Here is a 15,570-nt window from a genome sequence, read left to right on the forward strand (position 1 = left end):
ATACATTCTAATATTAACATTCTAATAATACATTCTAAGTATCATGACATTCTTTTTTTCATTTTACCATTTGATTTTTAATTTTAATTATATGTAATTTCCTGCTGTCTTAAAGGGATTTGATGTAATCTATATATCCATTTTATTTATCTGCGCTTACTCTTATAACTAGCCATAGTGTATATTACTCAATTTCTGCAATAGAATATCAATATATCAATATACTGTTAGTACTGTATATTAATATTACAAATTCACTTTACCTAACATTTGCCATATGTTGCTTATTGGGGAAATGTGATGCCTCCTAAAAGAATTTACTGTATATGAAGTACAAATTGATCTCTATTTTGGACTTTGTGTATAGACCATGATAGACATTGGATGGGCTGCTACAATATTTGCTGTGTACATTTACCATTCGAACCCTTTAATGAATGGGTTATCCCAAATTTATATGTATCCCAATCCACAGGATAGGATATAACTTGCTGATGGTTGGTAGTCTGGTTGGTAGATGGTTGAAACTGAACACTAGAATGGTGGTCCCATTCTTGTATTTAATGTAGTTCTGGAAGAAACATGCTCCTATATTTACTGACTTCACTTTACTGAGTGCTGTACTCCATTATCTCCAGTAGTGTCATAGAGAATGATTAGAGCAGAAAATTACAAGCTTTGTTACTCCATTTTTTTACTTTATTAAGTTTCGCTATTCACAATTCTAGTGAAAATTTTAGTGGTAGTGGGTGCATTAGCATAATTCCCTATCCCCTAACTTGCAACAAATGTTTAATCACATGCAGATGGTCAACACGCAGGATAACATTTGTACAAAAATTTGTCTAAAACTGATTTACAAGAGAACTCACAATTAAAACGAAAAGATGTACAGTACATGAATGGTTCCTGGATCTAAATTTTAAGTGCCTGCCATTGTCGACCTTCATTGTCGTCCAGATAAATGGTAACAACTACTTCAATGGAACCTGTCACCAGATTTTACCGCATTAAACTACTAGCACCTAAAAGTAGGGTATGAACTGCCTGAGATGAGTACTGTTTAGAGGTTATTGGGGCAGCATCACTTCAGACACTATTATCTTGGTCCTGTAGTACCTAGAATTATACTTTGGTTGTCATATTAAATAGTAGGCTTGTGGTTCTGCGATCTACGGAACAGGAGACGCAGGCAGTTAAAGACATGAAAATCCAATTTGTATCTATGGTTCTGTAGCTTCAAGAACTACAACCATGTGCAATCTGAAAGATTGGATTCTTATTTTTAATATGACACCAAAATCATGTTTCCAGGTATATAACTTAAAATAAACCACTGAGATTTTAAATAAAAATTGAATTCGAGAAAGGACATTTCATACCCTTTCTGAGTGGGCTAGTATTTTAATGTGGTAAAAGTTGGTGACAGGTTCCCTTTAAGAGTGACATTTTATACAGTTCTTTTTTTGCATTAAAAGTATAATACTGTCTATATCCTAAATTATAATGTATATCACTGATCATTTCAGTTGTAGGCATAACACTACACAATTTCTATTTGATTTTTTATTGAAATGTAACATAGACAGAAATGTTTTCATGACAAAGCAACACTAATAAATTAAAAAATATCAAAGAAATATGTAGAACATGCGCCAGTTCATTAACTTGTAGCACCTAAATAATCATCTAAACATTAAAATATGTGAAACTGTCTAACCTGTTTACTTTCAATCATTCATCAAAGTAATCTAGCACATTTACTTTTAAGGAATATGAAAAATGATAGCCATCCTTGTGATTGTAAGATCATTATAATTAGTTTTTTCTAAGGTACTGTTTTCTGGTGCACTTGTAAAAATGTATTTCTCCTGATCCCTGCTGGTCCACCTAAAATAATTAAATGATTTACATGATGAAGAGCGGCATTAAGAAAGCTATTTTTGAAAGAAAGTCATGAGACGTCCTGTCTGCAGTTTGTAGTTTATATAGGGGACATAGAAAACATACGGAGGAAGATGCTCTGGTCAGATGAGACCAAAATATAACTTTTAGACCACAATTCCAAAGCCTATGTGTGGGGGAAAGTCAATACTGCACTTCACCTATTTTATTTTGGCAATGGGAAGTTGGTCGGAGTAAATATGAAGATGGATGTTGCTAAATATGAAGATGGATGGTGCTGAATACAAGGCAATCCTGTAAGAAGCCGCTTAAAGACTGCAAAAGATTTCAAAGTCGGGCATAGGTTCATCTTCCGGCAGGACATCAACCCTAAACATACAGCCAAAGCTAAATTGGAATGGTTTAATTCAAAGCATATTCAAATGGACCAGTCCAGACCCAAATCCCAGAATGTGTGGCTTGATTTCATTGAATTCTCTGACCAATATGACTTCACTATATGAGCTAAAATTCCAGCATCTAGATATGCAAAACTGGTATCCCAACAAATTTGCAGGTAGCATGGCAGCAAAAGGTGGAGGCTGAATAGATTTGCATGACACACTTATCAGTTTTTTTAATTTGCAAAAATTTGCAAAAGCACATTCACAAATACTTGATATTTTATGTGATAGAACAACACAAAGGGGGTAATTTATCTTATCTCAGTTTTTTGGCTACTTTTTGCCTGTCTTTTTGCAACTTTGGTAGTTTATCAATCTCATTGTTTCTTTGTGTTAAATGGGTTTATTTATTCAGATCTCTTTTTGAGACATTTGTTACAAATGTCGCAAGTCATTTCTTTACATTTTCTAAGTTTTCCTTAAGTATGGTTTTGTCTGGAGTTTTTTGTGCCAAAATATGTTGCAAATATAAGACAACTTGAAATGATAAATGTCATTTGCGCCATTTAGCACATCTGGAATAGATGATAAATGTGTCTTACTGATAAAAAACAAATGTCCGGCAGACCTTTCAAAATGTCCCCAAAAAGGCGCAAAAATTGCAATGCGCCAAAAATGTCTCAAAAAAAGACAGAAAAAACAGAAAAATAAATATAAATGACCCTCAAAATATTAATACATTTTAGTTTGTGGTTGTAAAATTTAGGAAACGTTTAAGGGATATTACTACTTTTTCAATACACTGTTCCTTTATAACACTAAGACAAACAGCAGGTGAACATGGTCATATTTTGTAGCATGAATCTTCCAAATGTCATTGATTTATTTCTGTGAATGTGATGGGCCTGCAGATGGATGAAGGGAGTATTTTAGTACCATACAGTAAAGATAACTTTAACTATAGACATTGAATAATGTTTTAGAATGGTGTTTATTCTAAGCCACTTTTCTAAAGTGTTTGCTTTCGGTTGTTCTGCTTTTCCTCTGTCCAATATGTCAAAATTCGTCATGGCTGTTGAATTTTGTCTCATCAGTTTAAGGCTTCATGCTCATGACCGTATATGGTGGTTGTGAGCTAGCCGCACAATGATGCACTGAAGCTGCTGATTTTCCCTGCAACATGACCAAGCCAGACGGCCAATTGTGGAGCCGGTCCTATTCCTGCCAATGTAGCAGCTTTTCGGATCCTCCCCCAAACGCTCTTATCTTCATCTGATCAAATTGGACTGCAAACATTCCCCTGTTGTGTGCATGAGGCCTAAGAGTAATGCACATTTTAAAATTGGACTGCAAACATTCCCCTGTTGTATGCATGATGCTTAAGAGTAATGCACATTTTAAAACTGACCACACTGAACAAGTGGGGCAGAGAGTCTTATTTACTAACTGTGGATGTCTTGCATTTTTTGTGTGTCAATTTTTGGTTCTTCACTTTCCAAAGGTTGTGTCAGTGTTTAATATTCCATGTCATGTAAACCTGTAAAAGAATTCCAAATTTGGTGAAACTGGCGAAAAAAACCCCTTATTTGCAAAATCTTTGTGCAGGCTCCATTTTTTACTATTTTCACCCAATGCTCCCCTTTTATTCTTTGCGTCAGTACAATATTTTGTACAAAAAAAAAAATCAGTTTCACCATATTTGAAGACCATACCTCAGTGAGGTGTAATTTTTTGTTGGACAAGTTGTCACCATTTTGTAGACTGTACAACCTTTTTTTTCATTTTTATTCCAAATTTTATTGGAATTAACTTTTTCCATTTAAATTTTTACTATTTTTAGGCACCCTAGTGTACTTCAACCCTATGGAGTCTAATCACTCTAATCACTAGTACAACAGTATTGAAGTATATGGCAATTTTACTGATAATCTGTGATGTGGGCACTCTTCATACCACCTACCCAACACTGCGCCATAATAGTACATCACATAGTTAGAAGGGGTTAAAGCCAAGTGTTTTTTTATGTGCTTTTGGAACTTTTTGTGTAACTTTTCAAAGTGTTGCAAATCGTAAATCAAACTCTAAGCAGATTGCAACACAAACCCTACCCACAAAACACACAAAATAAAAAAAATATTTAAATGGCGTGAAAATACCAATAACTTGCTGAAAGCAATAATAAATCAGACAAATAAAATTAAATAGGTGTGAAAACAGCCAAAACACTCATTTAACTCTAAGATTGATACATCAGCTCCATTATTTTATGGCGTCTTCAATTTTTTGCCCAACAATACAGTTTTCTCTTGATTCCTGCATGTGGCTCCTTGTCTCTTGGTAGTTGCATATCATATTGTATAAAAAGCACCAGGATTGCAAAATTGCAAACCTTTGCTTAAAAGTAAAATAAACAATAATGTAGTTTTAGGTGTTGGTAAACTAGACAGCCTCTTTAACTGAACCAAAACATTTAACCTCATGACTTATATTAAAAGAAGAAACAGCAGTTTGACATAAATCATTCTCTCACAGAAGAAAATATACCATTATTAAATATGTAACAAAACACTTATTGTAAAAGTTTTTCTTATTCAGCAAAAAAAGCGTTTTGTTGACTATGTTCTTCAGGTTATTTCAACTTGATTTTAGGAAATTGTTAGACATTATTGCTACAAATGGATCTGACTAAAGGAAATTACAGTATGTGAGAAGGAAATAAAGGTGGTGTTCACAGAACTCATTTAAGTGGAATTTCATTTTGAATTTTGGATTTCTTTAATTAACAAGATATCACTGGGTCCAGGACCATAGTATAGATGCTGTTTTTTTTGTAACACAAACTATAAAAGTTTTAGCTGGTTCCTTTGACCAATACCTTTTATGTTCTGTGTATTAGAAATAACTGTATTTTGTTTTTTTGCAATTTAAAATATGAAATGTTTTTCATATTCACTTTACATATAAACAAAAACATTGAGTAAATGTCCCAGATATTTTCAGATACAAGTTCTTAACAATTCCAGGTATTGCTCTCATATGGTCCTATCTCAAATAACAATCGAAGCTTTCAATAAGTATGTAACTCTAATAAGGTCCACTTGTCACTTGATGTCTCTTTGTTAAACTTTTGAAAAACATTGTCACTCCTTTCTAACAGAATTTTTATTTTTGCCACCCTCCCAGTATAACCAGTATAATGAGAAAAGGTAGAGGGCAAAACACACCAGAAAATCAAAATGATACATGAGGCCAGCAAACACCACAAACATTATAAAGCATAAGACCTTGGATTTTACATGGCCAATACCTATGGACTCTGTTGGCATTGTACCAGTCTCAGTCTGCTGGTCAGGACATGTTGTGTTATCATGGTGATAATAATGCTGTAAATCCTCAAACATACTATGTTCTTCATCTGAGCATTGAGCTTCCCCTTCATCATCTGGTTCACTGATTAGAATAGATGGGCTTGCATATTCCTCTTTATTTGGCTGTACATTACCACATTTTTTATCCTCTGGTTTATGCAGATGTGAAAGATCTGTGACATCATTAGTTTCTTTTTCAGATGCCATATCATCCTTTGATGTTAAAAGCCGATCCTGCCCTAGTTGTGTAAAGCTATTACTTGACTGGATAATTTTAGCATCATTTTCTGCATTGCTTTCTCTAATTAATTCTTCTGAGCTGCCTTCATAATGTTCTACTCCATATCGGCTTTTGTAGTTGTATACACAACCCCCTTCTGTAGATAAATGTGGAATTTTACTGGTGTTTAACTTCTCTGTAAAATCTGCAACCTCTTTGTTAACAGATTGAGTATTTTCAATAGGGAGCTCAATGTTCTTCGCTGAAGTCTCATCAATCTCTTGTTGCAATCTAACATTCTCATTCTTACCAATATCCACATAGGAACTCTTGTTACCCTGTCTATCTTGAACACTTTTTTGACTTTGACCTTTTTCTTCTGTTATCTTAGCAATGATGACCTTGTATTCCGGTGTCTGCTCACTTGGAAGACTTCCCAGCATTGCATTCCGTTCATGAAATGTGCCCTGGACAACAGTTTCAGCTGTAGTGTGAGCTTTTGAGCAGTCGACCACTGATGATTCTTTTTCTGAACAATAAATTCTATGTGCACTTCTTTTATCATCTGTTTTCGATACCACATCTTTATCATCAATAACCTGTATTTTCTTATGTATCTGATCTAAGTGAATACCCTGGACTGTAAGATCATATTGTTTGGACAAAGCAGGTACAATGTCAGAATCAGAGAATTCGTCTTCCTTAGCAGTAGTAATATATTGTTTGTCTGCTGATACGTCAGTGACATCATATCTATGTTTTGTATTTTTGCACAAAGAAGGAATAATATTTGTATTTTCAGTTTCCTTTTCTTCTCCTTTGTCCTCAACTTGTCCCTCACTAAACAGACAAGTTTCCCCTGAAGATATAATGCTATAGACCTTTTCATTTGGTTCAGTATTTTCCTTTTCAAGGACACTGCTACCAGAAGATTTACATTTATATAAAAGATCCTGAAAGTCTTCATGCTGTAAAAATAACATGGGATGTTTTGGCTCTGTATGTTCTTTTGTTGTTAGCAGTAGTGTGTCATCCTCAATTGTTTCAGTTTCACTTTTCTTACTTTGCTCATCTTTTATTCCCTTTGTATCATATGTTGAAAAGTGTGGCAAAGTACTTGTGCTTTGGCTGTAATTTGGATTGGCATTATCATCCAAAAATTCTATTATTTCTGTTAACTGCGTGGTGTCAGGCGGTACAGTACATGGAGTTTCAGAAAATTTTAGGCAGCTGTCACTTATGGGGTCTTCACATTCCTCTTCAGTTGATGACCATTGACATGATTCCCCATGTGATGCTTCATCTATAATCACTGGTGAGATTTTGTCTTGTTCACTTAATCCAGAGTCCTGTAAATATATATCAGCTTTTTCACTCTCTTCCAAACTTTGATGTGTTTTTGTGACTGCTCCTTGATGTTCTGAATGATCAGCACTACTTAGCAAAGAGCTAAAGTCCTTGGTGTCCCCAGATGGGATGACCTCATTGATAGGTCTATATTCCCTACTATAATCACATTCTTCTAATTGTTGTGAATATTCTGATACTTCAGAATAAGTATTTGGTAAATATTTAATTCCTTCATTCAGCTGTTGATCATTTGGTGAAATAATTTCGTTAGAATGTCCTGTGCTGTATTTTTCTTCAGAAGAAGTGATTCTTGCATTCATGAGACGCTGGCTTAACTAAAATATATAAAAAACAAAAATAAAAAAGTATAAAATATTTAATCAATGGTATTTCTTCTAAATGTTGATATAAAAAACAAGCACAATCATGTTGTAGATACTGTACACTGTGCAATGTAAATTTGTAAAGAGGTACAACCATGCTCCAGTGCTTTACAAAATAGGGTAAGAATCAAGCAGTTAGATACATTTTTTTCTAGCAGGATGCAATGATTATGTGATAGTTATGTTCACATTCACTGTTCTTCAGTGACCTATACATAACAAGCAAGTTAATGTTTATCAATAAATTCCTGTAGGTAATAGGTAATACCCAGAATCATACCTGTCATTATATCCCAGGCACTCTGAATGTTGCCCTTGGTGCGTGTAGGAGAAGTTTTGCAGCTCATAGAAGTAAGGGCAGCATTTGCCTGGGCTGGATAGCTGAGGGAATTGAATGCACTTGGCTTAATGGAATATAGATGTAAGCAATATTAAAATATGTGTTACTATAAGCCACATGCATATATTAAGGTAAATACTTTTTTTAATGATGTCTTTCATAAAATTATATTTGACTCATACATTAACAAAAAAAACTATATTTTTTGTGTATTATAATGGTACATATAGTATTGGGCATCATACTTATAGGTAAGAAAAAGGTGTAAATGCAAAGACAGGATGATTCTGTAAACTAAGCTGTCATAGCGACAGCCCGATCTTACCAGCATTTTGTAAGATAATTATATCACTACTAATGAGTAAATGTTTTTTCACATTTCTAAATAAAAAGGAAAACCATAAAAACAAAAATAAAATGAATCAAATGCCTAAAATATACAATAGATTCCCCTATAATAAGGTTCTTTGTTTTAGTTCATAAGTATTGCTTCAGGCATAAAACCAGCATATTACATCAAGTCATCAAAAATCTATTTGTACTAACTTTCTGTAATATGCTGGTTTTATGGACTGATGACCTGCATGCTTTCAAGAAACTTTGTAGAAAGTTTTAGGCTTACCGGTGAAAAAAACTTAACGCGTATCAATTCTACTGATAACTGTGCATGTGGAAAACAGTAATCCATTCAATTTATAGCTAATGATATACTTTTTAAGCTATTGACCTAGTCTCTTTTAGATAGTGTTAGGTCCAAAAATATGTGGACTTAGAAAACAAATATTATTCTAATTTTGGTGGACACAGACAACATTTTCTAATTTTGTTAATGTACAATTCAGATGCAGTAAAAGTTCAGACTTCCAGGTTTAATTCATCCCTTAATTTCAGGTGCTTAAAAGTAATTTGACAAATGAAATAATTGACTGTCTGAAGTCTTGAACTCATCACCAAACGCTGTATGACTGACCTTGTGATTCAAGAATATTACAGTTCTTTGCTTTAATAAATTTCTGGGTTGCTTTGGCTTTATGTTTTGGGTCATTGTCCATCTGTATTATAAAATGATGACCCATCAGTTTGGTCGAATTTGCATGTCTCTGAATACCTCAGAATTCATCTTGCTGCTTCTGTTCTGGGTCACACCTTCAATAAATACTAGTGGGAGAGATTTATCACTTCTTTTTGGTGTAGAAGCAGTGAAATAATGGCAAATTCTTGCACAGTGCAAGATTTGCGATTACAATAGCAACTATACCACTTCCATATCAAGTTCCTGCCCCCTGCCTGCGTTCTTTTGAAAAACCTGGCGCAGTTTTGCTCGGCGGCCATGGCGTGACAAGGAGTGGGGCATAGACGCAATCATACACCAGTGCAGGAGCACTGGCATATGATAAATCTTCCCCTAGTGACTCTATACAACTGTCAGCCATGAATGCCCATGCCTATTACACTACCTCTGCCATGTTTTAAAGATGATGGATGACTTGTTCATCTACATAGACAGCGCATGCTTTCCATGCATGTTTTTTTTTTTACAACAAAATCTTCCAAATGCAAGCATCACACCTAAAATGAACTTTAGACTTTTTATCTGCTTCATTGAGAATGACATAATGAAGGAATTGCCCACACCTGCCCATAAAACAGCCTTTGAGTCAATTGGTCAATCACTTTTGGTCCCTTCAAAAAACAAGGTGGCACAGGTCAGGGGGCTTAAACTCCTAAACCCTTCATCCATTTTTAATGGACCCTCAAGTAGCGAAAAGTCTGGATTCTACATTGATGTCCATTCTAAAACTTGAATATGCTTTATAAACAGGTAAAAAAAGTATTTGTGTCTGTGTCTAAATATTTCTGAATCTAACTGTACTATATATGAAACCTCAGATAGTTCTAGAACAAATCTGTAATGTCTTAACATTTCTTTTGTTGTAAAGAATTAAAATTATTAATTAAAATAAGCAATTGTGATTCATAGTATGTTTATCATTCTTTTTACATACCATCTACAGTATGTGATTATAAAAAAATACAAAATTATCTATAAATACATTCTACAAGGTGCACAGAGATAATTCTCATAGCCTTTTGCTGTGACCTCTCTTTTAATGCACAGTATTTTTAAACCATTTACCCCTTGTATGAACTAAGGTTGGTATTATGTACTATAATACTTAATTGTATAATAAAACAATATTTGATAATTTTGTTTTAACAATAATTAAAACTAGATTTCACAGGAGACTTTCTGAGACTAAATAACGCAATTAAGCTACTCTATTTTTCATTTCCAGCCAGATATTATTTTGGCTACTTGTGTTGCTTCTACAGTACATGAAAACTGGGAATAAAAATGTTTAAATACTTCATTTGTTCAACATTTTCATTTCTTGGTCTTATTGCAGAAAAGCAATGTAGATTTATCTTCAGTTATACAACTATATGCATGTAAAACAATAATTGAAGAATAAAGTACACTATTTTAAATGTGAGGTATAAGAATACATAACTGGTTAAAATTTTCAATGAGATAATTGTGTTTTGTTTCCAATTTTGCTTTACATGCTAATATTTTGTGTTGAAGTAATCATCTCCTGCTCGTAAAATAAAAAAGAAATCAGCTCAGTCAGAGAGTGATTCAGAAGCTATTAGTTTGTTTTTTGCTCAGATAACTTACTATCTTGTGGCTATGCAGGTTATTGCCAAAAAGAGGTGTGTTAAACTGAATCAACCAATATGTTTAGCTATACATTCATGAATTTATTTAAAAAATTCTTAGATTTGTAGACATTTTTGAGTTAAATGAGTTACAATCAAAGCAGCCAACTTACTATTAAACATATCTCGGCCTTTAGCTCTAATGTAAAAAATCTGTAGACATCAGTACACGTAATATCACAAATGAGAATTCTAAATAAAAATGGTTTATTATGCATTATACATACATCTATGATAATTTTCTTAACAACACAGATTATAGAGATAACTATAATGCTATGAATATAATGTGACATTTGGAATCTTTTATGTTTCTTAATTTATAAAGGAAAACAAGAGTAATAAATAATATTACTTTAACAAGAAATTAACTGTATTAGTTCCTTTTCTGTATATTTTTTATTGTATATTTATCAAGAATATCTGCACTTGCGAAATGATCTTGTTATAGCCTAATGACACTCACTTTCTGTACTATTTTGCTTGTTTTGGTTTTTTAATGTATTGAATTCTTAACAGGTATTCATGAGTCAGAGATGATTCTAAATTCCTGCTTTTTCCAATGTGTTGCCTTAATTTTAAGAAGTTTTGCCAACTACTATTTTTTTCTCTATTTTTTCAATAGCTTTTGTTGGTATTCATATGGAGGCAGTTAATTTTGTCATTCCAATGGAAAATCTCCAATCATTTCGGTCTTTTTTGTCTCAAATGTCAGAACCATCATTTCGATCTCAACTTTATGCATACGTACTGTATATTGATAGCTTCTTTCAAATCAATTAAAAAAGGCTCAATGTCCCCATACTTCTCCATGCAATTTTTATGTGGAAGCCCACTACAACTTATCGTGCTAGTATGTTTTCTGGAAACTCTCAGCCAACTATAAATAGCAAACTATCACTCAAAGAAAAGTGAGAGTGTTAATGTATCTGCAAATTCTGTTTTAATGACCTTCTGCCAACTAGTACTCAAATGCATTTGAGCTTTTCAGTGATGCCAACTGTCAGGATTTAACAGTGAAATGCCTGTGTTTTTTTATATTCATAACTGACATTTGCATGATCTCAGTAATTATATGCAAATCTTACAATTTCTTCTTTTTCTAACATAAGGTTCATGCTACTTGTCAACTGCTCAGCTGTCTAGTGAGCTAATGCCTGTGGGTTTCAACCATCCTAGATGGCTGTATTTCAAGGTCTTATATTGCTTCATTGTTTAAGTCATTAAAGTGTTGGAAGTACAGATCTAAATTACAAATATCTAAAGAATATACCTCTAGGAAATCAAATGAGATGGTCAAAATTTGCTTTATTACCTCATTTAAACCATATATGCTACAGAATATGTATTGATAACTTCCTTTGGCAAAGTAATGTCACATAGTATATATGATTATCATTGGAGTTTAAACATTTTTTTAAATAGGTGAAACAGAGGTAAAACATGAATATAGCATATCTGACTATAGGATATCTTAAGGGAAGTTAACTAAATCTCACTTGACTTTATAAAGTCTTATAGTCAAAATTATAACATTTAGTAAATTAATGTGTAGTAATTTAATAAATAATTGTACAGACTTCTGCTGCATGATTTTACACTCTTACCTTACCCAACATAAAATAACATGAACTAAGTAGTGATTTCAGACACAGCTCATAAAAATAATTGATTTTTTATTTAGAATTTTTCACCCCCATTTGCCATTTTTTAAGTGGGTTTAGTAGGGCTTGGAGAGGAGTGGCTGAAGATAATCTGGCCTGACAAATTTAGGCTCAGTTCACACTACGGTTGTGCTTTCCATTTCTAGTATCTGGCTAGAAAAGTAAAAAACTGAAAGAGAACGGATCAGTGTTGAATCCCATTGAAATCAATGTAAATTTTTATGTCATCCGTTGTCATTAGTTGTATAGTGATCTAAAAAATATTTTTTTTCCATAAAAAAAAACTGATTCAAAACTGATGGTGCCAAATTGACCACAACGGATGACATTATTTTTTTTTACATTGAAGTCAATAGCACAGATTGTAAGTGTCAGTTTTTACGCTTTTTTTATAGATGAAGAAATAGACAGATACACACAGAAATAGTTAATAGTTAATAAACAGTTAATATTAGCTATATAGATATAAAAATAGATGATGGATAGATCAAGGTGAGGTATAGAAAGAAAGGTAGGTAGGCAAATAGAAATAAGAGATCAATAGGTAGATAGAAATGAGAGATCGATAAGTCGGAAGGTAGGTGGATAAGTAGGTAGATAGATAGGTCGATAGTTAGGGAGATGGAAAGAAAAGCTAGCTACCTAGATAGATAGAAGATAGATAGAAAAGCTAGATAGACAGAAAGATAGAGATGGATAGGTAGGTACAATTAGACATTTATAGATGGCAACTATTATGAGGCATAGATAGATTTGTTTGAGGGATGGATAGATAGATATGTAGTTATAGGAAAGGCAGCAGCACTCCAATTAGTCTGCCTTTCCTATAACTATCATTAGATCCTTTGCCACATATTTACAGATTTTGCACCCAGATACACAGGTTGTGCTGCCTTGGACTTTCTTATTTTAGATAGATATATAGATAGATATAGAAGCTATAGATCAATGTATTGAAAGTGAAAAAGTGTAATTAAAAAAACAGATTCTTCAAAAAAAAACAGATACTAACTTAGATTTACTGAAAGACAAGTGTCCATTTTTTATCAGTATCCGTAAAATAAATGGACACAATGTCATCAGTTACTACTGTCAGTTTATCTACCTTTATTTATCACCAGTTTTTTTTTAAATGGACATAAAGAACAGATATGCTGACGGTAGTGTGAACTTAGCCTTAGGCATCTTTCACACTTGCGTTGCAGATATGTCAGAATCTGATCAGAGAGCAACTAGGGTTTGGTCAGTGAAAAACTAACATTTTTCATCAGAGTTTTAATCAGTTTTCAGTCAGAGTTTGTTCAGTGTCTCATTTTTTTTTGTGTTTTCAATGCTTTTTCAAAATGCTTTTGGCATTTAACAGATTAACACCAGCAATCAGTGCCAGCTGTTTGAAGCGGGCAATTATCATAGTATATGCATGAATGTTACAATATGTTGCAGTGGGTTAGCCACCAGTAATTCTGCTGTGGCAAACCTACGTGTGTGTCATTGACCTATGCTGATTTATGTTATCATTTTAGAGCAGTGAGTACCATACACTATTCAAAGATGAGTTTCAATCTATGATATGTGATTTTGACACATTTTTTCTTTAGAAATCATTACTTCTGTGGTGTGTCTTAAGCAGTATTTTATGGCTCTAAAAATAAAACACATTCTAAATGTAGAACACAGAAACCATTTATGTCCATTGCACAGGCTGCAGTGGCTTCTCTGCTGTGTGACAGTAAGTGTAGGAGGACATGTATTCCTACTACATTCAACCTTTAAAAGAACTCTTTCTAAAACACATAAAAAAGGTCTTTTGTAGCATGCACTATAAAATAATAGAAATTAACTAATTTTATGTTAGTTTCACTTTAACATTTCAGTCATTGGTACTGAAAAACAGCAAAATAGAATAAAAATAAACTATAATTAACAAAGAACCGAACAAAAATATGAGCTGAAATACAATTATCCCTTGTGTGAATAAAAATATAAAGTGAACAATAGATCCATTCCCTATTAAACATGATAAATAGAAAGAATATATTTAAACATGCATATTATAGCCCACACAATAAAGCCAATGCTTTGTAAAGATGTAAAAAGAATCCAAGTGTACAAAATTAAATGACAATGGAATACCTTTTCAACAAAGAACGGAATGTGGTAAAAAGCATACTATCTTTATCTTTTCAAAACTACATGTATATGAAAGAAGAGTAAATTACCCCAATTTGTTAGAATTAAAACAAGAACATTGACAGATTCAATATCCACAAAAAAAGACTTACAAACAATTGCATATCACTTTCATCCTCTTTGTTCTTTTCTTTTTCTTTACTTTTATCCGCTGTTTCTTCATCATTGTTGTCTTCAGAAAACTCATCATGTGAACAAATTATTCTGGGAATATATTTCTCTGGAACATAAAGATATTTTTAAAGAATTGTATAAGTTAAAAGGGCACAGAACATATAAATGTAAGTTATGTGGTCATTTTTGGATTAAGAAGGTACCTGTTGCCGCAGGTGTTTCTGCTTGTAATATCTCAGCATCTTCATCTTCTTTGCTACATAATGATAAATAAACAGTCACTAATGTAATGCATAAGGCACAAGAGAGACAACATATATAACTATTTTACATATTTTATTTCTTTTATTCATACGAAAATCTTTCCAAGCATACATATTATTTCACTGAACTTTATATGCAATCCCAGGACTAATTTGTAGCTAAGAAACAGAACAAACATTAAAAAATAGACAGAAAGAAAATGTTACTTAAAAACTAAGGCATTTTTTCCAAATAAAGTCACACCAAATAAGTGACGCTGCTAGGAGGAAAAGCAATATCCATGGCATCTGGTAACACCCCTCAGAACAATTCAGGCTCATTAGCGTAACTTTAAAAGTTGATTTTAGAGGGAAGGAGATCATGGTTAACAAATATAGGAAGATTACCACAGTCATGATGCCTGGATCTATGAGTAAGTGGCCCTCGCTTATCAAGCTTGATTTTGATGGTATGTTTCCTTTAAGGTTAAAATGTCATCTAATGTGTTTCATGTACAGTACTCCTACATGCCCATTCTTTACCTTATATCAAATTGTGGAGCTGTTTTGTGCAAGATGGATTCCACTGTTGTTGTGGCCTCTAACCTGACTATGTTAGCTTTGGATTTGAAACATTTGCAAATTTAAATTCCATTCCAGAAATAAATAAATATATATATATATATATAT

At 33.0% G+C, this 15,570-nt stretch overlaps 1 protein-coding gene across 1 annotated transcript in view; it reads right to left on the reverse strand.

Annotated features, from left to right (window-relative positions):
* Nucleotides 1-691: 691 nt before the first annotated feature.
* The window catches only part of PPP1R3A (protein phosphatase 1 regulatory subunit 3A), a 47,677-nt gene continuing 32,798 nt past the window's right edge, over nucleotides 692-15,570 (reverse strand). Inside the window, exons 2-4 of the mRNA XM_072146927.1 lie at nucleotides 14,842-14,894; nucleotides 14,617-14,744; nucleotides 692-7,561 (exon numbers count right to left, since the gene is read on the reverse strand). Of these exons, the coding sequence (XP_072003028.1) occupies nucleotides 5,429-7,561; nucleotides 14,617-14,744; nucleotides 14,842-14,894 (2,314 nt within the window). The 3' untranslated portion in view covers nucleotides 692-5,428. The remainder of the gene's footprint in view (nucleotides 7,562-14,616; nucleotides 14,745-14,841; nucleotides 14,895-15,570) is intronic.

Source organism: Engystomops pustulosus, chromosome 4 (genome assembly GCF_040894005.1).
Source record: "Engystomops pustulosus chromosome 4, aEngPut4.maternal, whole genome shotgun sequence".
In the NCBI taxonomy this organism is placed as follows: Eukaryota; Metazoa; Chordata; class Amphibia; order Anura; family Leptodactylidae; genus Engystomops; species Engystomops pustulosus.